The sequence below is a fragment of the Postia placenta genome, assembly GCF_002117355.1.
Source record: "Postia placenta MAD-698-R-SB12 unplaced genomic scaffold POSPLAscaffold_2, whole genome shotgun sequence".
NCBI lineage: Eukaryota > Fungi > Basidiomycota > Agaricomycetes > Polyporales > Adustoporiaceae > Rhodonia > Rhodonia placenta.
Window position 1 is genome coordinate 3,434,467 of NW_020169833.1, and position 23,099 is coordinate 3,457,565.

At 57.9% G+C, this 23,099-nt stretch overlaps 7 protein-coding genes across 7 annotated transcripts; 5 read left to right on the top strand and 2 right to left on the bottom strand.

Annotated features, from left to right (window-relative positions):
- Window positions 1-2,366: 2,366 nt before the first annotated feature.
- On the top strand, window positions 2,367-5,259 carry POSPLADRAFT_1130946 (hypothetical protein; the record flags this gene model as incomplete). The annotated part of the gene is made up of 9 exons (XM_024484008.1): window positions 2,367-2,675; window positions 2,729-2,900; window positions 2,959-3,390; window positions 3,413-3,414; window positions 3,447-3,581; window positions 3,629-4,510; window positions 4,564-4,872; window positions 4,930-5,085; window positions 5,143-5,259. Coding segments are annotated over 9 exons (2,514 nt in total), but the record flags the coding sequence as incomplete, so codon positions are not given.
- Window positions 5,260-6,654: 1,395 nt separating this feature from the next.
- On the top strand, window positions 6,655-10,394 carry POSPLADRAFT_1178158 (hypothetical protein). The gene is made up of 16 exons (XM_024488572.1): window positions 6,655-6,717; window positions 6,777-6,956; window positions 7,012-7,048; window positions 7,105-7,226; window positions 7,280-7,397; window positions 7,450-7,517; window positions 7,578-7,710; window positions 7,761-7,801; window positions 7,855-7,956; window positions 8,011-8,170; window positions 8,223-8,505; window positions 8,564-8,773; window positions 8,841-8,934; window positions 9,004-9,023; window positions 9,084-9,246; window positions 9,385-10,394. The coding sequence occupies exons 2-16, from the start codon at window positions 6,855-6,857 to the stop codon at window positions 10,066-10,068; spliced, it is 2,337 nt and encodes a 778-aa protein (XP_024343538.1). The 5' UTR covers window positions 6,655-6,717; window positions 6,777-6,854; the 3' UTR covers window positions 10,069-10,394.
- Window positions 10,395-10,553: 159 nt separating this feature from the next.
- Window positions 10,554-12,032, top strand: POSPLADRAFT_1178160 (hypothetical protein). The gene is made up of 8 exons (XM_024488573.1): window positions 10,554-10,695; window positions 10,770-10,809; window positions 10,915-10,944; window positions 11,049-11,223; window positions 11,275-11,328; window positions 11,378-11,431; window positions 11,493-11,607; window positions 11,661-12,032. The coding sequence occupies exons 1-7, from the start codon at window positions 10,673-10,675 to the stop codon at window positions 11,594-11,596; spliced, it is 480 nt and encodes a 159-aa protein (XP_024343539.1). The 5' UTR covers window positions 10,554-10,672; the 3' UTR covers window positions 11,597-11,607; window positions 11,661-12,032.
- A 2,055-nt stretch (window positions 12,033-14,087) lies between these two features.
- POSPLADRAFT_1132111 (hypothetical protein) lies at window positions 14,088-15,640 on the top strand (the record flags this gene model as incomplete). The annotated part of the gene is made up of 4 exons (XM_024484174.1): window positions 14,088-14,873; window positions 14,930-15,385; window positions 15,519-15,544; window positions 15,586-15,640. The coding sequence occupies 4 exons, from the start codon at window positions 14,088-14,090 to the stop codon at window positions 15,638-15,640; spliced, it is 1,323 nt and encodes a 440-aa protein (XP_024343540.1).
- A 3,477-nt stretch (window positions 15,641-19,117) lies between these two features.
- POSPLADRAFT_1053363 (hypothetical protein) lies at window positions 19,118-19,499 on the bottom strand (the record flags this gene model as incomplete). The annotated part of the gene is made up of 2 exons (XM_024480392.1): window positions 19,118-19,316; window positions 19,372-19,499. 2 exons carry the CDS (start codon window positions 19,497-19,499, stop codon window positions 19,118-19,120), a joined length of 327 nt encoding a protein of 108 aa, XP_024343541.1.
- Window positions 19,500-19,679: 180 nt separating this feature from the next.
- POSPLADRAFT_1053364 (hypothetical protein) lies at window positions 19,680-20,688 on the bottom strand (the record flags this gene model as incomplete). The annotated part of the gene is made up of 2 exons (XM_024480393.1): window positions 19,680-20,196; window positions 20,600-20,688. 2 exons carry the CDS (start codon window positions 20,686-20,688, stop codon window positions 19,680-19,682), a joined length of 606 nt encoding a protein of 201 aa, XP_024343542.1.
- Window positions 20,689-21,356: 668 nt separating this feature from the next.
- Window positions 21,357-22,447, top strand: POSPLADRAFT_1053365 (hypothetical protein; the record flags this gene model as incomplete). The annotated part of the gene is made up of 6 exons (XM_024480394.1): window positions 21,357-21,855; window positions 21,924-21,952; window positions 22,017-22,080; window positions 22,123-22,256; window positions 22,314-22,323; window positions 22,389-22,447. 6 exons carry the CDS (start codon window positions 21,357-21,359, stop codon window positions 22,445-22,447), a joined length of 795 nt encoding a protein of 264 aa, XP_024343543.1.
- Between the last annotated feature and the right edge of the window lie 652 nt (window positions 22,448-23,099).

Consider the following 23,099-nt stretch of genomic DNA (forward strand, 5'->3'; position numbering starts at 1 on the left):
ATCGAATGCGTCCATACGCCAGATGATCGGGCCCTCGGCTAGCAGCGGGAGTGCGTCGCCCGCAAACGTCGAGTGTCCAGTTGGGTGGTCCAGGCTGCAACAACCCATCAATCACCTATTGAATGGACTAGCCGTTCTGTCCCAACGCCTGAAGAAACTGCATAGCTTCTGGTTGCACCATCGGCGCTTGGGATGGTCCTGCCGTCGAACTGATGCTATAGACCTGGCATCACACACGACACTTGCTGCGATAACGGCCTCATGCTGGTCTCCGATGCGACCGGTGCAGCCGTCGAAGTGAAAGCCGCAGGGGATGGTGTGGGCGCACTCGAGGATAGCCGAGGCTGAGGCTGGACGTCTGGCGCAAGCTCAGACGGCGACGAGCACGGCGTAGACGTGGCTGACCCGGGAGTTCAGGGTCGTGGTAATACGGCGTGTGGTCCATCGGGACGTACTGCGACGCGTACACACCGACATTTGGGCTCTTCTCGCGGCGGGGCGCCCTTTCCTCTCTCTTCCTTCTTCGTTGGCTGAAAGGAAATGTTGTATACATGACGGCCCCGCAATACCGCATCGCTGGCGTGCCACATTTCTGGGACGCGCAGGTCTCGTCCTCCACCAGGAATTATTGATGGAACGCCGAAACATTGTCGCATCCTGTGCGCATCTACAGGCCTACCGAAACCCAGGCAAACGCCTTTGTTCAAGGACACGATTGGGGATGCTGGCATTTCCACGAGTGTTGAACGCTTTGTGCTCACATACGATTGCTTTTATTGCTTGCAATCGACTTACTTCGTTGCTCTTGTACGAGCCCAGCATAGGTTACGTGCGTAGGGGATGGTTTTGCCCATAAGTATTCGTGACAACAACGTGTTCCAAAGGTGGCTCTTGTCCGGAACCTGTGTGTGCGCAGCACGTGAAAGGTGAAGAAGCCGCCCCTCATCCACATATCAGAGTGATGCACGCTGCATTTTGTGGCGTGATAGCCACAAGTGGCGGACATGACAAGTATATAGCAGTGAGTAACAGTACGACAATGTCAACGCTTACAGCACAAGAACCGTCCCTGCACCCACCATCCTGAACACTGCGACAAAGGAAGCCATGAATTACTTTAGTACCGCAAATGCTTGCCATGAGCCACACACGTTCTGCCATACGACACTTTCGGACTTGCCGCAGGAAGCGAGACAGTATCTCTTCGAGATTGGAGAACCACATGGCCTGCTGCTGCCGCCTGTTGACCGCGTTGCCTTCCATCAGCATCGCCTCATACATGCGCTCTTCCGTGACCTAGTGGCGATCCATAATGCAAAAATTGTGCGCAGATGGTATGCGCGAAAAGTCCCGCCGCAACGGTGCACAAACGGAAGGAAGCAGGGACTGAGGAAAGGGACGCACGTCGTTAACGATCCCGGGTCCTACATGCTCGCTGTCGCACGCCACCTCCTTCTCCAAGTCCTGCACGACTTCCGCGTGCGCTTTGATGCTCTTATGTGGGTAGAGCTCCAGGGCTATGTCTTGAATACACGCGAAAGGCGAGGAATACGCGACCGTTTACTATGGACCGTCCTGGACGCAGCACAGAATGAGCTGGACAGCGTGAAGGAAGTCGCAGGATGCGGAAAGTCACTATTAACAAGTTCATATAAAAGGAATTGGTTCGCGCATGCTATGTCGGAATTGCAACGCTGGAGAGTATACTATAAGATGACCATTTACGTCCAGTAGTCAGTTACTTACGGATCGACATTAACACTTAGTAGAGCAGCCCGCAAGGTATTTGAACACCATATGTTGAACCTAGGCTTGTATATGGCGCAGATAGGCCGCGTCGAAATGACATCTAGATGAAAAACATAAGATTCAGGGTCGTGTCGAATGAGTGAAGACGCGCTTGTGGCAATTTCAAGCTCCGCTAACGTGACGCGACGCGTCGCGTCAAGTTTTGTTCTCACCGCACCTAGCCCCATCGTCTTTGACTCGCTCCGAAACTATCCTTCTGAACACTGGAGAGTCATGGTATGCTTTCTCAGATATGCTTCTGGTGTTCTGCTCAGCATTTAATAGGCTTCTCGCGGGGGAAAACGTCGTCGCTCCGTGACCCCGCCGCCCGGCTCGTCGCCGCTGGCCCGTCCCACTATCTCTCGCCGCGATTCTGAATCGTCACTTCCGCCTTCTTCGCCACCTCCTCCATTCTCCGATACTGATGACAGCTTGGACGAGCGCGATCCTATCAGAGACGTCGATGACAACGCGGAGGACGAGGACGACGGCGAGGATCTCTTCGGAGAAGAAATGGACGGGTATGTCTCTCGGTTCAGTGAAGGTGATGCCCGCGTTTGACGCTAATATTATCAAGCGATTATGCTACGAACGACGTGCTCGACCGCTACTCCGATTCGGGATTGAACGACGAGGAGGATTTTGAAGGATTGTCCCTGGTTGCGCGTCGTGCAGCCGAAGCCAAGATGGCGCAGAGAGATCGACGTGAGCAAGCTGGACGAAGAGGTGGACGTGCCGCTCGTCGGAGTCGTATGCCTGCTTTCCTGGAAAGCGACGACATGGACGAAGATGATGACGGACGCGGCCTTCTGGCCGGAACGAAGAGGCGTGTCAGGAGGCAGTACGATGAAAGGAAGGATCTCGATGATTTGGATGGAGTGGAGGATGTGAGTCGCAGCCCCTCGTGCTGCACAACAGTGAATCTCATTCGGCATATCAGGAACTACCACTCGAGCAACTGAGCGACATCAAGGCCAAATCTATTGTGGAGTGGATTGCAAACGAGCGTGTTCGCAGGTCCATCATCAGGCACTTCCGACAATTCCTCATGACATATGTTGATGAGCACGGCGCGTCTGTATATGGCCAGCGTATTCGCAATTTGGGAGAAAGTTAGTGGATTCTACTTTCTCGCAGATAGGACTCATTCCAACGTGCCATACTCTGTAGACAATTCGGAATCTCTCGAAGTCTCATATCTACACCTCGCACTATCCAAACCGATTCTTGCCTATTTCTTGACGAACTCCCCTAGTGCTATGCTTGCCATCTTCGACGAAGTCGCACTCAACGCTATCCTCGTCTACTACCCATCATACGAGCGCATTCACTCCGAAGTTCATGTCCGTATCACAGACTTGCCTCTTAGCTCCTCGCTGCGTGACCTCCGTCGCTCCAACTTGAACAATCTCGTGCGAGTCTCTGGTGTGGTGACGCGACGAACAGGCGTTTTCCCGCAGCTCAAGTATGTCAAGTTTGATTGCCGCAAATGTGGCGCAGTCCTCGGTCCCTTCTATCAGGATGCTACGAAGGAGGTGAAGATCAGCTATTGCCCCAATTGCGAAGGAAAAGGGCCATTCTCAGTGAATTCGGAACAGGCAAGTTGTGCTATACTGCTTTGCAGCAGTTTGTTGACGTGAATTATCTGGCCTCCATAGACTGTCTATCGTAACTATCAAAAGATGACTTTGCAAGAATCACCGGGCTCTGTACCTCCTGGTCGTTTACCAAGACACCGAGAAGTCATTTTGTTGTGGGACCTGATTGACATGGCGAAGCCCGGAGAAGAGATTGTGAGTATTGCGCAGATGCGTTCGAGGATATTCTCACCACTATATAGGAGGTGACCGGTATCTACCGCAACAACTTCGATGCGTCCCTTAACTCGAAAAACGGGTTCCCTGTCTTCTCGACTATTATCGAAGCCAATCACATTAACAAGAAGGAAGACCAGTTTGCGGCATTCCGGTTGACTGAAGAGGACGAGAAAGACATCCGTGCTCTCGCCAAAGATGACCGCATTCGTAAGCGGATCGTCAAGTCAATCGCACCGTCGATCTATGGTCATGAGGACATCAAGACTGCGCTTGCTCTGTCCCTATTTGGAGGAGTCCCGAAGGACATCAACCGAAAGCATCGCATTCGTGGCGACATCAATGTTTTATTGCTGGGCGATCCGGGTACTGCGAAGTCACAGTTCTTGAAGTATGTCGAGAAGACGGCACATCGTTCGGTCTTCGCCACAGGTCAGGGCGCGTCCGCTGTTGGTTTGACCGCGAGTGTACGAAAGGACCCTGTCACTCGGGAATGGACGCTGGAGGGAGGGGCCCTGGTTCTGGCGGATAAAGGGACATGCCTCATCGACGAGTTCGATAAGATGAACGACGCAGATCGGACGTCCATTCACGAGGCCATGGAACAGCAGTCAATCTCGATTTCTAAGGCGGGGATCGTGACCACGTTGCAGGCGCGCTGCGCGATCATCGCAGCGGCGAACCCGATACGGGGACGGTATAATCCGACCATCCCTTTCCAGCAGAACGTGGAGCTCACGGAGCCTATCTTGTCCCGATTTGATGTACTCTGTGTGGTGAAGGACACGGTAGACCCAGTTCAAGACGAGCTGCTTGCACGTTTCGTGGTCGGAAGTCATCTGCGAAGCCATCCCAAATTCGAAGTTGAGAAGGACGAGATGGATGTGGGGACGACGCTGGATGCGGATGTATGGCTGTCACCTGAACCTGTCAGCTGCATGCTCACGCTGTTTGACTGCAGATCATACCGCAGGATGTGCTCCGAAAGTACATCATGTATGCACGCGAGAAGGTCCGCCCGAAACTGTACGACCTCGACCAGGAGAAGCTGTCACGTCTGTTTGCAGACCTGCGCCGTGAGTCGCTGGCGACGGGGTCGTTCCCAATCACTGTGCGGCACCTGGAAAGTATGATCCGAATGGCGGAGGCGAGTGCGAAGATGGCGTTGCGGGAGTACGTGCGCGCCGATGATATCGATCTGGCGATCTCTGTCGCCGTTGGCAGCTTCGTCAGCGCGCAAAAGATGTCTATCAAAAAGACGCTGGAACGAGTACGTGGTGAAAAGCACCTTAGTGCACAGCCGAGACTGATTAGCCCACTGTTGCAGGGATTCCGCAAGTACCTGACGCAGGCACGCGACCACGAGGAGCTGCTCGCGTTCATCCTAGGCCAGGTCGTCAAAGAAAAGGCACGATTCTATCAGCTGCAGCGGCATCAACAGCCGGATGTCATTTCCATCAAGACATCCGAGCTCGATGAGCGAGTAAGTCTATTGTCTATCGGTCTGCCGATGGGCGCGAATCTGACCGCGATGGTACAGGCGAAGGAGCATGATATTTTCGATACGACGCCGTTCCTGCGCTCGAGGCTGTTCACTGCGAATGGGTATAGATTGAAGGATGACATGATCGAGAAGACTTTCCTGCATGCGGATTAGTGGGTCAGCGGGGCATGTTAGGATCCTTCTATGGGCGTCCTTGTCCGTTGCCTATCATCATCGCTTTTGTACCTTGTTTCCTATCTGTGTTTCTGTAGCTAATCTGTGCCATTTGTATTTTGCCATTATGATGCTGTCTTGAAGGTTACAGAAATGTATGCGTCGTTGTAGCATAAAGCGAGTGATTGCATTCGATCCGAGTACTGAGGCGGAGCATGGGAATGTTACAGTGCAACGGTTCGGTTAGCGTTATCCGGAACGATCTACAACACGGGATCTGGACAAAGCGAACTGATGAGAACCGCGTTTTGTGGCCGGCAGTCCCGGAGCCGAACCAGCTAGGCGGATAAGAACGAAGCCACAACACGAGGCGCAGCGCACGCCTTGTTCACGACTTTCTCTCTGCTCTTTACGACCGTCCACGACGTCGAGCTCAGCGGCGACGGTGGCGATGACCTACATACCGCACGCGGCTCTTCAGCCGCTCTTCATAATCCGAGTCCTCTCCCCAGCACTAGTCTTCCTGGCCACACTATCCGTAACGTTCACCCGTCCCGCACCCCCGCAGCCCCCGTCACCTATCACCTCCGTCGTCGTCGCTACTCGGACACCTCGTCGTGCTCTCATTCTTGCTTTATTATCTCTCGTATCTTTGACGTTTTTCCTCGATGGTCTCACGTTCGTCGGCTACGCCGTCCTCGATAAGACATGGCCCGCTTACACCGGTGTTGAAATCAATTCGCTTCTCGGACTTACCGCGTTCGCTGGACTCGCAGCGCTGGGTGCATGGAAGGATGTGCAAGGCGTCGACGTGTGGTCATTGACCAGGCTAAAGCTCAGTATTGCTGTGGCATTGGCGTTGGATGTGGCTCAAGTCGCTCTGTCAGGGCTGTCTCTCTCGGGTGAGTGTGGCCTGTCCTGCTTTCGCAGCCACAGCCCCACTAACAGCATAAACTCTAGCCCCACTGAAAATTAGTCTTATTCTGCACGTTGCTTTCCCGGCATTCCGTGTACTGCTTCTTGTACCATTACTGGGCGCTCTTTTCTTCCCCCGTGTCAGCTATGTTCCCGTCAACGCTGATGACGAGTCTGCTCCTGGCGAGACAAGCCTTCTCCTGCCTGCGGATGATACAGCTACACCGTCGACAGGTCTCTCGCCTGTTACGGCTGAGATGAGCAAGTATGGCACCTTCCGGCCGACTGCTCGTTCAACTTTGCATGCATCTGGTCCCACTACTCGCTCGCACACGCCTGCCCCATCCACTATCCAGGCACCCGAAGCAAAGAGCAAGGTGAGTACGAGCTGTCTGCACGCATATATTCGACTATTAACTCGACTGGTAGGAGACGAGGGAGGAGATTGCACTTGACCCCTCTTGGGGCGAGATCTGGGCCCGTTTGAGGCGTATTTCTCCCTATTTGTGGCCATCGAAAAGCTATGCCCTGCAGTTTCTTGGGGTATGCTCACCTCTTCTTCCTCGTATAAGTGAACAAGCTGAACTGACAGCTCGAACCAGCTCTTGTGTCTAGCGGTCGTGCTCGTGGGGCGGATTGTCAATATCCTTGTACCGTGGGTGTTTGCAGAACTGGTGCACATGTTCGAGGAGGGCGCATACAGCTCTCTCTGGATATACCTTTTTGCGTATGTCGGCTTGCGCTTCCTGCAAGCAAGCGGTGGCCTTCCCGCTTTGCGTGAGGTACGTCGTAGTGGATCTGTGAGTGATGATGAAGCACTTAGTTGATGGCTTTCAGGCTCTCTGGGCTCCGGTCATGCAGTATTCCGACCGCGGTAAGCCGGCAGCTCCGGCAGCCTGTTGCTTCAATAACTGACGTAATGCCTCGTAGAGATGTCGCAGCTTTCATTCGATCATCTCCTTAATTTGTCTTTTGCTTTCCACTTGCGGCGCAAGACCGGCGAGATTCTGCGCATTCTCGACCGCGGAGCAGCTATTAACAGGGCATTCGAGGTATGTGTTATCCAAACTTAGATCGCAAGTATACTGATTGGCGAGTTCGTTAGTTGATTCTCTTTAATGTGATCCCTACGTTTGTGGACATCGGTCTTGCCCTCGTTCTCTTCGCCATCTACTTTGAATGGACCTTGACTCTCGTCGTATTCTTCGTCATCACCGCATATGGTAGGTCTGGGCGTCCGTTGTGGAGGCGTATGTGTGGCTGAGAACAATGCAGTTTCTGCTAGTATCATCCTTACCCGATGGCGCACACGACTTCGGCGAAAGATGGTTGAGCGCGACGTGGTATGTATGATACGGGTGTTTGAGACCTGTATGGAGCTCGCTCACAACGCCTTGTCGTAGGTCACTCGGGGAATCCACACGGACTGTCTTCTGAACTACGAGACTGTCAAATACTTCAATGGTGAACAACACGAGGCTGAGCGTTACGGTGAGGCTATCCGGGAGTACCAGACCTTTGAGTACAAAGTTATCCGTACGTAGCGACTTCAAATTCACTGTCGGTCTGTACTGAGTCAGATATAGTCTCCCTGAATGTTCTCAACCTGGTGCAAAACTTCATCATTGTACGTGCACGTCACTAAAGAGATACATGGCGTAGATTGACCTTGCTTTGCAGAGTTCTGGTCTCCTTGTCGGATCGATGATCATGGCTCTTCGGGTCACACGAGGACAATCGGAGCCCTACCAGTTTGTGTTCTTTGTGACTTACCTCGCTCAGGTTCGTTGTTTGCAGCGTCACATGTGTTCGGGTTCACTCACCCACCTTCATCAGCTTTATGTACCTCTCAACATGTTGGGAACGATTTACCGCTCAATCAACCAAACTTTGGTCGATACCGAGAGGCTGTTGAAGCTTCTCAGCGAGCCCACGGATGTCAACGATAAACCGAATGCGCCGGACCTTGTCGTGCAGAATGGTGAAATCGAGTTCGGTATGTCGCGTGACACGGAGTATCGCCGATGCACTGAGCTTATTACGTACAGAGAACGTCAGCTTTTCGTACGATGGGCGCAGCACCGCGCTCAAGGGTGTATCATTCAAAGTGCCGAAGCATTCGTCAGTTGCCATTGTCGGCGAGTCAGGTGCCGGGAAGTCCACGATCTTGAGGCTGCTATACCGGTTTTACGATCTAAAGGAAGGCGATGGCCGGATCTTGATTGACGGTCAGGACATCCGGGATGTCACACAAGCCAGCTTGAGAAAGACCATTGGCGTTGTTCCGCAGGATTCCGTTCTCTTCAATGCTAGCATTGAATACAACATTGGGTAAGCATAGACTAGTACATGTTTCATACGAGCGCGACTTACGTATCTTCTTGCTCAGCTATGGTAAATTTGGAGCGACGCCAGAGGAGATCGAGGCTGCTGCCAAGGCGGCTCAAATGCACGACCGTATCTTAAGCTTCCCCGACGGATATGAGACGAAGGTGGGTGAACGGGGCGTTAGGCTTAGTGGGGGGGAGAAGCAACGTGTGGCTATTGCGCGAACGCTTCTTAAGAACCCGCCGGTTCTCCTGTTGGACGAGGCGACCAGGTGAACCCCCGTGTGCTCGTTACTACCGGCGTGTACCCTGATCTCACGCGTTTACGTCCACGTTCAGTGCTCTAGATACTGCCACCGAGAAGGACATTCAGAAGGCTTTGCAGCACCTTGTTGAGGGCCGATCCTCTCTCTCCATTGCGCATCGACTTTCGGTATGTTTGAACAGCGGCTGATCTGGTCTGTTGGCTGTACTGATATTATTTTGTTCCTCGACTGGCTAGACGATCGCTTCCGCTGACCTGTACGTGACCTTACTATGACGAGGGAGTGAATTGCGTCTCACACTGATTCATATCTGCAGGATCCTCGTGCTCAAGGATGGTCAGATCGTGGAACAAGGAAGCCATAGCGAGTTACTCGCTCAGGGCGGTGTCTTCGCAACGATGTGGGCTGTTCAAGTACAAGGTATCGAGGACGCTACCTCCTCTCACACCAACCAGAAAGAAGCGTTATCTGGCTACTCTGTCGAGGAAGCTCCTTCCACCAAGGAAGTAGACACTGCACCCGCGGATGCAGATGTGCTTGCAGTCCCTGAGCCTGCGCCTGTGGATGCGCATGTCGTCGCAAATGGCGAGTTGGTGCAGGCTGAGGAGTCTGGCGAGACGGCGGAACCTGAGGAATCTGGCACTGGTGCTGAATCCGTTCTTGTAGAAGCCCCGGCATCAGGCGCCGTAGATTCCCCGGTGGCGTTCTCGACTGCGGAAGTGACTGAGGAACCAAGTGAGATCGTTGAAGGCGCCGCTGCCGTTGCGTTCCCAGGTTCCGAGGACCCGGAAACTCAAGGTGAAGAGGTCCCTGCGGCTCCCTCAGGAGAGAGCGCGGCTGCCCTTGCGTTCCCAGTCTCTGAGAGCCCAGCCCCGGTAGCATTCCCCATGGTGGCGGATGACGCACAGTCGCAGCGAGCGATGTCTATTCCTGAACGAGCCCAGACGCCCCAGGCCACTGGCGTTACCTTCCAAGATGTGCAGACACCATCGCGGTCCGGCACGTCCGGCAGTCCTGACCCCGAGGCCAAACGGAGGCGTACATTGTCGACGCAAGGTATTCAGCGGTTGGCGCGCCGGATGTCCGTCTCGCGGCGTCAAGATTCGGCCTCATCGATTCCGAAGATGGCGGGCTCCTTCATCGCGGGCCTGAAGCGGGAGAGCACTTCCGGATCCAAGGACGATAGCAGCACTAAGGACAACCGGGAGAGCCCGAACGCGAGCGTGTCCAGCGATATCGGTATTAAGACGAAGAAGCTGAGCAAGAAGGAGAAGAAAGATAAGAGGAAGAGTGGTGTCTGAGAGTCCAGACATTCGTCTGTGCAGGGCGCAATGTCCGCCGTTGGCGCTGTTGATCGCAAGGTGAACCTTGATTTCTGATTGTGTCTATGCATCCCACGACTTTCACGACCTGGCACGAGCGGCGATACTGTAGTAATTGAACACTCTGTCCCCCACCCGCATCTCCCTGGTGTCTTCATGCATCTACCATCTCAATTTTTTACTGTCGTCTGCTTTCCACAACATTTCCATCGGCCCGTCGTTGAGCACATTAGTGTAATTCACGCATGTTTCCTCCTTTTGTCCATTAATGTTGCAATCACATTGGATGAAATCTTCGCACCCCAGAATGAGACCGAGACCCCAGGGGCGCGGGGCGGTGTCAAGATCGAGGGCCTGGAGTCATGCGCAGGCCCCAAAGTTAGGGTTTGACTCCGGAGTTTGAAAAAACCCTTGGAGGTATAAAAATGCAGGGCGGGGTGAGCGCTCTTCCTCACTCCTCTCTCCCGCCCTCGTCAACTGCCTCGTCCGTCTGTCTGCGTCCGGTCCCGGTTTCGTTCGATTTTCGTTCCAAGGTTCCAAGGGCTGCTTCTACTGTATCACTACTATCAGAACCGGTTCCGTCATGTCTGCAAAAGTTTACGTTGGGTCAGTTTCGTCGTACACCACGCGCCGATCTCTCCTGTATCTGTAGGAGCCCGCGACTGATAGCGTTCCTGTAGCAATTTGAGCTGGAATACAACCGATGATTCCCTCCGCCAAGTCAGTGTGATCCTTTGGCACGGCGCGTTGTCTGCGCGCCGTGCCGCGTCTCGCTTGTGATTGTGTCTGATATCCTCGTGTTCATCGCGAATTTGTTGTTCCTAGGCATTCTCCGCATATGGCAATATCCTCGATGTACGCGCCGGTTCATCTGAGATCTGGTGGCTGTCCCAGAGCCCCGCGGCGATGGGTGGTCGGTAGATGTTCTAGAGCTCGAGACTGATTGCGTTGTTGTACAGTCCATTGTGATGCGCGACCGTGACACCGGCCGCTCGCGCGGCTTCGGCTTCGTCACCTACAGCAGTGGCCTCGAGGCCCAGAATGCCATCACCAGTCTCAACGAGCAGGAGCTCGATGGTCGTCGCATCAAGGTCAACCTCGCCAACGCTCGTGGCAGCGGTGGTGGCGGTGGAGGTTAATACACTCGCTGTTTCATTGAGCTATTTTCTCACTGCTGACGGCTAGGCTACGGCGGAGGCAATGGTGGTGGTGGCTACAGCGGTGGAGGAGGATACTCTGGTGAGCAGTTTGACCTTGTGTTCTTCGTCATTGTTCTGATCAGTCATAGGTGGTGGAGGATACTCTGGAGGTGGGTATATGTCTGGCGGTTATGATGCGCAAGGTTGCGATGTTGTGTCCGGGAATGTTATCGTTCATTGCTGACTGATTTCGTCTTCGAGCAGGTGGCGGATACGGTGGCCAACAAGGTGGTGGCTATGGCGGAGGAGGAGGATACGGCGGTGGAGGCTACGGTGGCGGCGGCTACGGCGGTGCTCCCCAGTACTAAGCCGTATGATTGTGAGTATTCATTCATAGGTATGATGGCTACGTACTGATCGTGTTGTCTATAGGCGTCGTCGCTTTCATCAAGTTTCTCTCTGTTCTCCTCGTCGCCGTGTCACTAAATGACGGTTGACTCGCGCTAAGTTCTCTGTATCATTCGACGTCGTTTGTTTCTTGCTCGACCCATCCATCCACGCACTCTTTTACCCCTCCCGTCGTTTCTGGTAGCACTTGTCGTTTTCGTCCCGGCTCGTTCAGTCCAACGTGGTCTCGGTGTTCTCACAATCCGGCTTGTACTTGTACGATTCGCCCCTCGTCCCGCGTCCGCTCCCCTGTGTCGTATTGCTACCAATCCTTGATCGCCCGTCGTGGGTGGATGTGTCCTTATGTTACTGCTTGCTATGTGTATCAACAAAAGACGTTTCGTTTGCTCGATTCAACTTTGTCGTGTGATGTGTGAACATGTGTGGTTGCGACGGGCGAGTATGCCCTTTACTTGGGGGTATCTAATCTTCATGTTGATGTGTAAGTTGTGCTTAACAACAAACATGGCGACCCACGACGAAGGTGCGAGATGAGGCGGGGTATGTCGTCGGGACTGCCAGTCGTCCCGGAAGGGTGCACTTGTGTATTGTTCAAGGTAGACTGTCGTCGTAATAATAAGGCCTAATATTACTTTTAATTCGACGGGGTTATGCTCCATACAACGTAGCTATATGTAGAGTGGCAAACGAGCCTCCAGTAGCTTCGCGCCCTCGGACGGGAACACTCAAAAATGAGCGCAGCGCATTGTGTCGTTGCCTTACAGTTTTCAAGCGAACATGCTGCGCACCACCAGGTGCATGAAGCACGGACTGTTCTCGCAGGCGGCGTGTCGCGTCAGCGACTGGAAAACGAGAGAGGACGGGCGGCAGGCGGGACATCGACTACCCTCGGGCCGCACCTAGGTGGGGCGCCGGACTTGATCTTGAGCAGGCTTTAGATGCGGCGGGGGAGCGCGATGCTTCGCTAGCATCCCAAAAAGCCTATAACTGAGACTGGCGTGTATACACGACTGTGATAATAGGGCTCAGTCTTACGACTGGCAGGCTGGTCTGGGGGATTAGGGCCGTCTTCATGATGCCATGCACGTTCGGGTCTGACATTGCGTCGAGGGTGCCGTCACCATGTTTTTTGCTGGCTTTTTGCGCGTTATGCAAGTACAAGGCTGCGTGGTTGGGACTGGCGCGTTGTGATGATAAGGCGCAACTGTATGAGTGGTGGGCAGGCCCGAGTCGCGCGCGCCGGGATGCATGTCCAGCATGCATTGGGACGCTACCGAGATGGGCTGAGTGGGGCGATGGGCGATGAGTAGGATGCGAGGGCGTGCGCGCGTTCGTGTGCGCGTTGTTGAAGCACATGCAGACCGGGCTGTGATGCCTGGACGACTGGCTCTGGGAGTGCTCCGGGCCGCAGCGCGTGGCCATGGATCCTTGTGCAGTTGTGCTGAGCGGCAGGCGCACTGGAAGAGACTTGAGGCCCAGCGCTCCCGAGTGGTCAAATTCGCGCCAAAGAGCCAAGACTTATACTTTACAGGCGCTCAATGTATTTCAAGAGGGGAGACCTCAAGCGGATATAAAACTGGATTTGAATAATAATAATAATGAAAAGAGGGGAGACACGGAGAATACATGGCGAGCGAGCAAGCAGAGTGGAGGGACTCGGAGGCTTTGGTGAGAGGTCGACCGCTGTGCAGGGGCCGTCCAAGGCACGTGCACGGGTCTGACTCTGCGGAGGGAGCGGGCGTTGAGGGCAGAGACAAGCACACGGCGTATTCCAAGAGGACGGGAAGCGCCTTGGCGTGAGCGGGGCGGCATGGACGACCGTCGCGCATGGACCCGCTGCGCACTGATCATGCGCAGATGATCAGCCTGTGCGCCCCACCTTGGCATGTAACGAGCTAGACGAGGGGCGGCAGGTCGACGACGGCAGACGCGGCGAGGGCAGAGAGAGGCGCGAGGGATAGGCGCCTGTCGAGTGCGGACCCACAAAGGCAGACAGAGGGTCAACACAGCGCGTCCGGTTCGTCTCTCCCTTTCGCGTGCCGGCCCTTTCTTCTCCTTCACCCGACGTCCACCATCTGCGCTCGACGTCAACTCTGTCACCGCGCGGACACTTCTCGACACTCACGACATCCCTCTGACGTCTCGCGTGTTCCTCCCCCGGCGATTCAGCACTCAGCCACACGCTCGACGACACCCGGCAGTCCTCGAGCTCGGTTGCTGGCACGCCCTCGTCGATCGCGCATATTCCACTGTGATCGCCCTCGGGGTCCTTGGTGAGTCGTGCCCTGCGTCCCCCGTCCTCCGCACGGCTGAGCCATGTCCTCCTCGCCCGCCTGTCCCCCGCCCGCGTCGCCGCCCCAGCCCCCAAGTCGCGCCCTATCAACGTCTATATCCGCCTAACACTACATACAACCCCACACCCCCACGCCACACACCCCCTCCCCCTCCGCCATGGCCGGCGCTTCCCGCCGTTCCCCCGACCGCGCCGCATCGCGCGCAAACCCCATGAACCCCCCGCGGCCCCCCAATGCCTGGATCCTCTACCGCTCCGACAAGCTCAAGCAGATGATGCAGTCGCAGCTGCAGCACGGCCACCCCAAGAAGCCGCAGTCGAGCGTCTCGAAGGAGGTCGCGGCGATGTGGAAGGCAGAGGACCCCGGGGTGCGCGGCGAGTACGAGCGGCTGGCGGACGTCAAGAAGGCGGAGCACGCAGAGCAGTACCCCGGATACAAGTTCCAGCCGATGAAGAAGGAGGAGAAAGCGCGCCGCCGCGAGGAGAAGCGGCTGGAGAAGGAGCGCGCGCGCGAGGAGGCCAAGCGGGCAAAGGCGCAGATGTCGGCATACGCGCCCCAGTACGTGCCGATGGTGCACATGCCGTACTACCACGACCCCGAGCTGCCTGGGTTCCCGTCGCCGCCGATGTCGGCCGCGTCCACGCCGTGCTCGACGCCGGGCTCGTCGCTGTCTGAGCTCGCGCCGGAGCACGCGAGGCCGCCCTCGAGTGCGCCCACACCGGCCCCGGCAGCGCAGGTGTCGTACGCGATGCCCCCGCCGCCGGAGCCTGTCGCGTCGGGTTCGACCGCGGGACCCGCGGTGCAGCCACCGGCGGCGCAGTTTCTGCAGGTGCCGGGGCAGAATAGCTGGTCTATTCCGCAGGCCACGGACGCGTCGTCGTCGCAGCCGGGACCGTCCAACTGGACACTCGACGGGCAGCCGCAGGCAGAGATCGACCCGCTGGTGAGTGGTCAAGTTCCTGATCGGCCGTGTCGTGGCTGATGGTGGGGCACACGCAGGACTGGCTGACGCTCGACATCCCTTCGTTCGACGACGACGCGGCCCCGTTCGCCGGCGACGCGAACATGCACACGGCCGACGCGAACGCGAACGCGGGCGGCGACGCGCTCGCGCTGCTGGCGGAGGGCGCGAGCATCTGGCGCATGGACGCGTTCGACGCGGGCGCGTTCCTGGCGGACCCCCCCGGCGACTTTGACGTGCAGTTCGGGCAGCTGACGGCGTTTGACGCGGGGATGGCGGGCATGGGGGACGTGCGGCTGGGCATGGAGATGGGGATGGGGATGGGGCAGGACGCGCACGCGCCCGGCGGCGATGTGCAGCGGCAGGCGGAGCAGTTCTCGGAGCTGCTGTCGCATTTCGACTTTTCGCAGCTGCCGGGGGGCAGGAGCCTGTTCCCGTCGAGCGCGGCCAGCGGTGGCGGCGGCGCGGGGAGCGCGGCAAGGGTGGGATACCAGGTGAGCTCGCATGGGTGTGCGGCGAGTACGCTAGTGCGGCGCGGGGTGCGCTGCGAGCAGAAATATATTTTTGTGCGAGTGACGGGCGTCTATGTGTGCGACTTGGATATGCGAGTGCCTGTGCGAACATCAGGAGACCGTTCAAACATCGAGAGATAGGTGTGTGTAGGGGCCATAAAGAACACTGTGGGTCTGTGTAGGGGGAATAGAGGACACTACAGGGGAGCGCACTGTGGGTCTGTGCGAGGGGACTAGCGCGCACTGCAGGACTTAGAGCACATTGCGCGCAACGAGACCGGTAAGCTTGTTTCATTTCAATCTCGTTAATACAATGTCTGCGCTCTCTGTATCCTACGTCGACTCGCTGCAAACGAGTCGAAAAGCCACCATCTCGCGCTCATTCCGCTCTTCTCACTCGCGCACCGCCATCCCGAATGAGTAGTTGCCATTCTCGGCGTGGATACAGGCCACACTTATGTCTTTTCAGTCGCATTCTGCAGTACGGTCAGCTCTCGATACAGCCAGCACGATGCAAATCTCGCATGCGCTCACCTGGTATGTTCGCCGGAGGCCCAAAATGATTGCAAACGTCGATGACCCGGTCAGCGCTGTGTTCCGTTTCACGGCGCGCAGCCTGTGTGTTGATGGACAAGTGCGTCCGTATGCCCCGCGTGAATATGTGCGCGCATGATGTCGCGTTATCGCGTCGGGATCAGCGCAATGTTGTCACACCCCTGGTGCCCCTGATGGCCCGGTCAGCGCTGTGTTCCATTTGACGGTGCGCACCCTGTGTTGATGCATGAGCGCATCTGTTGCATGTGTATGCGCGTAGGCACAACCTTGCATGAGCGCGTCGGGGGAAGCGCGATGTCGATGCACCCCTGGCGGTGTTCATATGGCCAATCTACTATGCAGTTAGTTCTCGAGAAATAAAATTTGGCTTGCGCTCACCTGGTATGCTCGCCGGAAGCCCGAAATGGTCGCAAATGTCAATGGCCCGGTCAGCGCTGTGTTCCGATTCAGGGCGAGCAGCCTGTGTGTTGACGGACAAGCGCGTCTGTACGCCCCGCGTGGATATGCGCGCGCATGAGCGTGTCGGGAGCAGCGCAACATGGATGCGCCCCTAGTGGTGTTCACATGACCAATGTACTGTCGCTGATGGCCACAATGCGGTCAGTTCTCAATATGGCCAACAGACAGAAAATCGAGCTTGCACTCACCCGGTAGGCTCACCGGAAGCTCAAAACAGTCACAAATGTCAGTGGCCCGGTCAGCGCTGTGTCTCGGTTCACGGGCATGCAGCCTACGCATTCGCAAGGTGCACAGACATGCTTCAGGACCTACCGAGGCCACCCGCGCTGATGTTCCCGGCCTGTTTCGAGTTCGTGGATGGTCCCCGTCTTGGCACGCAATTGTCATGCTTGTATGTGTATGCATTGTCAGTTTGACTCTGCTGATGGAAGCTCGCAGCCAACTCGCATGGCACCCCAGTCAGTAGAGGTATGCCAATAGAAATTGTTCGCTACTCACCTGACATTTTGTCAACTCGTTGGATGCTTGCGCGACCAGGATCAGAGTGGCAGAGTGTTTAGGATGAGATAGCAGGAGATTGGACATAAAAGTGTATTTGGAGAAGGGGCATAGAGACAGTGGGATCAGGGACGACTCGCAACAGCGAAGCAAGCTGCTTACATATATAAGTATTGATACTGGTCCTTGGCAGCCACTTCTCCGCCATTGCCCGCACGGGCCCAGGGCGTGGGAAACATACCGAGATATCGGTACGTTTCAGATGCGATGCCGTCATACCATTCTTTTGGGACATACCGGGCGCCTTTCTCTCGCCAAACAGCACAGACCAACATAGTGGCTCTGTTTCAAAGTCCAGTTTGCACCTGCAAGCCATGCATTTGGGACAGACCAAGTTGCGGGTGGACAATCGGAGTGAATAATTCGGTACATACATGCAGAATACTGACGATGCCGCCGTCTCCTGCCACATCCGTGTGCTGGTCCCAGTCGTGCGCTAACCCTGGGTTCCCTTGACCGGACTAGTGGCCATGACCAGCATGTCCGCAGCCGGACGCGCGGCTCGCGAGAATGCGCCAACAACGCGTGAGTGTCCACTCTGGTGCGCCGCCTACGTGCATGCCGTCTGTCCGGCCGAGTTCGCAGGGGCGCGCGGACGCGTTGTGCGGTGCAGTTCGTCGGAGGGCTAGTGCGAGGGGGCATGACAACGGTGAGAATGTACGGACGTGCTTGCGATGTGTATTACGTAGCGTGTTTTCGTGTAGCGGAGACGGCGGGCGTCCGGTGAGGTGGGGGAGGTGGGTGCAGAGTCTGTGAGCGGGCAGGAGAGGGAGGCCAGGGCGCGTGCGACGACAGGATGTGAGTGCGAGCGGGGCGTGGTGCGCGACGCGAGGGCAAAGTGGGCTCATCTCGGACTGGGATGCATGCGTGCGGTGTCTGCCTCGAACCGGGCTGCGATACACCTGTGCCCGATTGATCAGACAGTGCGAGCCGACGGCGCGAGCGCAGACGTCGTGCGTGCACGAAGAGGTCATCAGGCCGCGCGCAGAAGGCTGCACTATGACCGGCTCGTAGCAATATTGGAATTTTAATTAAATTATCGAGCGGGGCTCGCAGTAATATCATGCGTCCAGTGGACTGGTCATGTACTGTACATTGGCACCCGTTATTGCCTACACAATCGCACAGGGTTGCGGCGCATATGTGTGCGCATGCTGACGGAGGGGCAGCACAGCACGAGCGATCAAGCACGGAGGAGTTAGATAAGTGCGTCCGCACCGTAGCGATCACAGCGAAGCGGGAGTAACAGGGGCCTGGGAGAAGCGCACGATGCGCTTATGTGTGGTTGCGACTTGGCGGCAGTAGAGCCTAAGCGGCGAGGGCGGTGGCGTCTGGAGCGCGGGAAGATTTAACAATGGGGACTCACTTTGTCTGGATTCTCGCCCGCTGAGCTGCCTTTCCGTGCGCCTTCGACTACGCAGCTACCGTGTTGAGGTGAGTCGTCCCGGCCGGCCGTTGTGCACGGGTGACGGAGGTGTTGACCGTGTGTTGCCGCTCGCAGGTGACCGATCGTCCGAGGGCAGGAGTGTATGGTGATGGCGGCAGGCGGTGCGTAAATGTAAGTTGTTCTTGTCAGTCGATGGTCATGACGGCTGACAGCGCGCGCGCAGACTCGACCGGCGCGAGGGTACGAGACTCGACTGGCACGAGGGTACGTAACCTGATGGTGCTTGTGCGATGACACCACCTTCGTCCTGCTCGCGTTGCGTCGGCTGATCCTCCTAGCGTCAAGTCTGCCGGTCGCAAGAGTGCAAAAACACGCCACCTACCTTGATCGTGAAGGACACGGACGGGGTAGCCGTGCAGGGATGAGACTCGCATTACCAGGTACGTCGCGTTGTGCGGACTTGGCTACCGATGCGCGGACCACCAACGATCGCGCCGTCTTCCAGTCGCGCCCGACCATCCAGCGCGTGTACACACGGCGCGAGCGCGGGGCAGCGCGTGCGTCGGGTGCTGCATGCAGCTGGCACACCATCCTCCCGCGCCCGCGCTAAGACTGAATCACACTAGATCAGATTGATTGCCACAGCCCGCGCGTTCGCAACCGGACGCGATGCCCACGCAAATACGAAGACGCCGCGTGCGCGAGAGGAGGGCTATGACGACAACGGGAACGTACAAATATATTTAATATATACATTACTCGGCGTGTTCGCGCGCGATAACTGAGACGGCGGGCGTGCGGTGGCGCGGGAGTGTGACTGGGGGGCTGGTGTGCGTGCGACGGCGGGATGTGAGCGGGGCATGAGGCGGGCACGCAAGGGAACCGCGTGTTGCGCGACGCGTGGGCAAGGTGGCGGCGCATCTCGGACTGGGATGCATGCGCGCGGCGATACGTCTGTGCCGGGATGATCAGACGGTACGAGCCGACAGCGCGGGCGCAGAGGACGCACACAGAGACATCGTGAGGCTGCGCCCGCCGGCGGCCGACGTTCGTGTGCCCGTTGCATGCACCGCACAATGCGACGACCGAGCGGCCTGTGCTGACCGTCTCGGAACAGGCGAGCGTGTCGCCAGCCATTGATGCGGCTTGACCCGCGCTGATCCCTCTGCTGTCTTGCGCCACAGAGCGTAGGTGGACTTGCTCGCGTCATGTCGTGCCCGTGTGCTGACCGTCATGTCGGCTGGCCATGCCATTTCCACGGGCAGGGTGCAGGCCGCATCCAGGTACGCGGCGCGTCGGCTCTTGCGCGTCGACGCGTCAGGCGCTGACTGCGCTGTCTTCTACGCTCGCGCGGGGCGCCGCTGGGGCGTCAAGTTGGACGACGCGTGACGGAGGTGATGGCGCACGATAGGAGGCCGTGGTGGGCGCCGCCGTGCGAGACGCGCCGAGGAGGAGACGGCGCGCGTCGAGACGGGGCGGGCAGCCGTGGAAGATGGATGGCAAGATGCAGCGGCCGAGGTGTGCGAGGCGGGTGCAGCGTATGTCGAAGACCGGGAGCGAGCGAGCGGGCGGGCTGTGGAAAGACGGTGCGGAGCCGAGGGCACGGCGACGAGTGACACACAAAATAAGGATGTATTTACCTTGTGCAGCGGTGAACGCCATCGACGGTCGGGCTGTAACTCGAGAGGGAGAGCGACGCACCGGAGTACGGGACGTCTGCTCGTCGTCGCGATCAAGGAGAACCGGGGACGGCAGATAGTCGCGGGTGATGCGCGCAGCGAGCGGGCGCACTTTGCGGGAGGACGGGCCAGTGATGCGAGTTGCGCGCGAACGGCTGAGTGGAGCGATGAGTAGGAGGCGAGGGCATGCGGGCGTTGGTGCGGGCGTTGTCGAAGCCTATGCTGACCGGGCAGCGATGCGTCGACGAGAGCGTTTGGGAGTGCTGCTCCGGGCGGCCGCGCGAGGCCATGGATGCTTGTGCCGCTGTGCTGAGGGCCGGCGCTATCGAGCAGTCAAATTCGCGCTAAAGACACATAATGACAGGCGCGCGATGTATTGCAAGTGGGGAGACGCGGAGGATACATGGCGTCGCGCGATACAACACTTGGCATTTTCGCAGAGTGCCACTTTCTGCTTTCCCTCTCCCACCGCCGGGACTCGCATTTGCGAATGGTTCAGTGCCCGTTCAGTTGCGCGGGCGGAGGGGAAATGTGCGCGCGACCATAGGGCACGCGAACGCGCCGTTCGAACGCGGGACGCGGAACTGCCCCGCGTTGCGAGCTCGACGCGGGTCAATTGCGAGCGCGCGACCGGCTACGCATGACATGGCGGGCCGCGGACATGTTCGCGTTCTCGTCGCGCGTGCCAGGGGCCGGTGATGCGGTCGCGGCATGTCGTCAATTGTGAGTGTCATTGCCGCATCACCACACTGCGGACGTTGCATGGCTTTTGTTTTATTCCACGTCCCGTGAATCGCGAATACCTGCGCAGCATTGGCAGGACACGGTAGGAACAAGATATATTTGCAGTTCGAAATGTCCTGAGTGTCATTTATCCATGTTGGGACGCTGCGAACACTCGATCCTTGCCGTCAGCATTCCGCGGAACATCTCGGCGACGGCGAGACAGGACGCCGCACCTGGTTAACGGTACCGTTACACTGCGATTGCAGCGGGAAGACAGGACCATGGTGATCGCGCGTAGCGACGTGCCCCTGTGCACTTTGGCCGACCGGTCTCTGGTCCTATGGGCTTTCCGTGGATCAGGTCATGCGAAGAACGCACCTGTGCGAGGGTGCTGATACACAGCATGGCGTACGACTGCCGTGGTCGTCGCCATTTCCTGGCCTTGTTGCCAGGACGCACAGGTACGCGAGGGACGCGGGCGTCCCGTTAGCGTGCGACGGCGTACGTACGGGCGGGTTTCAGCAAACACGGGCTCGGACGCAACGCCGTGCGAAAGGGCGTGACATTACGATGTCGGCGCGGGGAATGGATGGCTGATGCGTCGCCACCAACGGGCCCCGCGCCCCGCGGTGCATTGCGCGTCGAGATGGGCTGCGCGCGACCGCTCGCAACACAGCAGCAGCAGCGGCAGCGCGCTGGTTTGGCCGCGGCGCGGGCCCGCCGTCGACAGCGACGACGGTCAGCCTGCAGGACGCACGCGGGCTCGACCGTGCGGTGCGCGCATGGCGCGTCGGGCACACAGCCGCGCCGTAGCGAGCGAGCGTGGATGGACGAGAAGACGCGGACGGACGCCGCAGCGTTTCGGCGCCCCGCGTTCTCGCATTCTAGTTGTCCTGGCGAGCAGATACGCGAGCGCGCGGGCGCCCGTGCCACCGGCGCGGATACGGGTGCGACACGTCACTGCACGCTACTGGTGTGCGAGCGTGCGACGGTGGACCAGGCGGACGGACGCGGACGTGGGAAGTGCACGGCAGAGCGCGATATAAGGGTCGAGCGGGGACAGGGAGGGACGGTCGCCAGCAGCTGTTGTGCGTCCTGGTGTCGTCTTTGCTATTGCGCGCGCTTTCGTCCGCCTGCCTGCTGCATCCGATTCCAGTCTTCGACGGTGCGTTTGCGGTGCTGAAGGTGAGTTGGTCGATGTTCGGTCGGGGCGTGCGTGCGTGCGTCGATACTGATTGTTGAGCTGTAGGGGGTCGCGGTGTCGCTGCTGTTGGTGCGCTGTCCATGGTATGTCTTCCCCGCTGTCCCGCGCTGTACGGTCAGTCACTGACACGTCATCGTCCGCACCTCGTTAGCCACGGGCCCTAGCACTGGTAGCAGGATGCACGTCGTTGGCCTGCCCATGGATGCAGCGAGCCACCCGGTGCTGCATGGACGGCGGCTGCTACAACAGCCACCGCTGCCGCCGTCGGGGTTGTATCTGTCATGGGTGAGTCGCGCGCGGGTTTTGCGGTCTTGTGCTGTGCTGATGCGTCGCGCTTGGTAGTCGTTTGTTTGTACGCACCGGGCGTCTGCTGTTATACAATATATATTTTGCTTTGTATTTTGCTGACCTGTGCAGCGACGACGTGGTGCGGCGCAGCGGAGGCGCGGGCAGCGGGAGCGCGGGGTTCGATGTGAACGCTATGTATGTCGCGGGGAGTCGATGCGTTTGCGTTAAGAAGCGGCTGGATGAGCACTGCGTGAGATACATGTGCGCGCGTGAGTGTGCGAAGGTATACTGAGCGGGAGCGCACCGTGGGAGCGTCAAGAGTGGCGGGTAGCGGCGTCCGTTTGAACAGGGCGCGGGTGCGAGAGAGCGCGGGGATGTCACGAACGCGGTCGCGCATGGTGTGCCTGCGTACGAATGTGATGCGTGAACACGCGCGGCATGACGGGGATCGCTACAGGCAGCGCAGACTGGGCACCGTGGCGCGCGCGGGTCGGGTGCCTCGGCGTGAGTTCAGCGCGGACGCTGTTGTGGACAGGGATGGGCTCACACATGACGCGGCAACGGACACGCCAGGCAGTGCGCTGCGGATAGTGAAACACAGTGAATGCGTCGAGCTCGCGCATGGACCCGCTGCGCACTGGTCACGCGCGTGCGCCCCGCCTTGGCATGCAATGAGCCAGACGAGGGGCGGCAGGCCGACGACGCCAGCCGCCGGACGCCAGACGCGGCGGGGGCAGAGGGAGGCGCGAGGAATAGACGCCTGTGGGGTGCGGACCCACAAAGGCAGACAGAGTGTCAACACAGCACAGCGCGCGTGCCGGCCCTTTCTTCTCCTTCACC

What these genes read in the sequence shown, in the direction of transcription:
- POSPLADRAFT_1178158 (XM_024488572.1), top strand. Translation starts at nt 6,855, where the DNA reads ATGTTCGAGGAGGGCGCATACAGCTCTCTCTGGATATACCTTTTTGCG. An exon ending in CTTTGAGTACAAAGTTATCC is followed by an intron (nt 7,711 to 7,760) that starts GTACGTAGCGAC and finishes AGTCAGATATAG; the next exon opens with TCTCCCTGAATGTTCTCAAC. An exon ending in AGCATTGAATACAACATTGG is followed by an intron (nt 8,506 to 8,563) that starts GTAAGCATAGAC and finishes CTTCTTGCTCAG; the next exon opens with CTATGGTAAATTTGGAGCGA.
- POSPLADRAFT_1178160 (XM_024488573.1), top strand. Translation starts at nt 10,673, where the DNA reads ATGTCTGCAAAAGTTTACGTTGG. An exon ending in CCGATGATTCCCTCCGCCAA is followed by an intron (nt 10,810 to 10,914) that starts GTCAGTGTGATC and finishes TGTTGTTCCTAG; the next exon opens with GCATTCTCCGCATATGGCAA. An exon ending in CATATGGCAATATCCTCGAT is followed by an intron (nt 10,945 to 11,048) that starts GTACGCGCCGGT and finishes GTTGTTGTACAG; the next exon opens with TCCATTGTGATGCGCGACCG.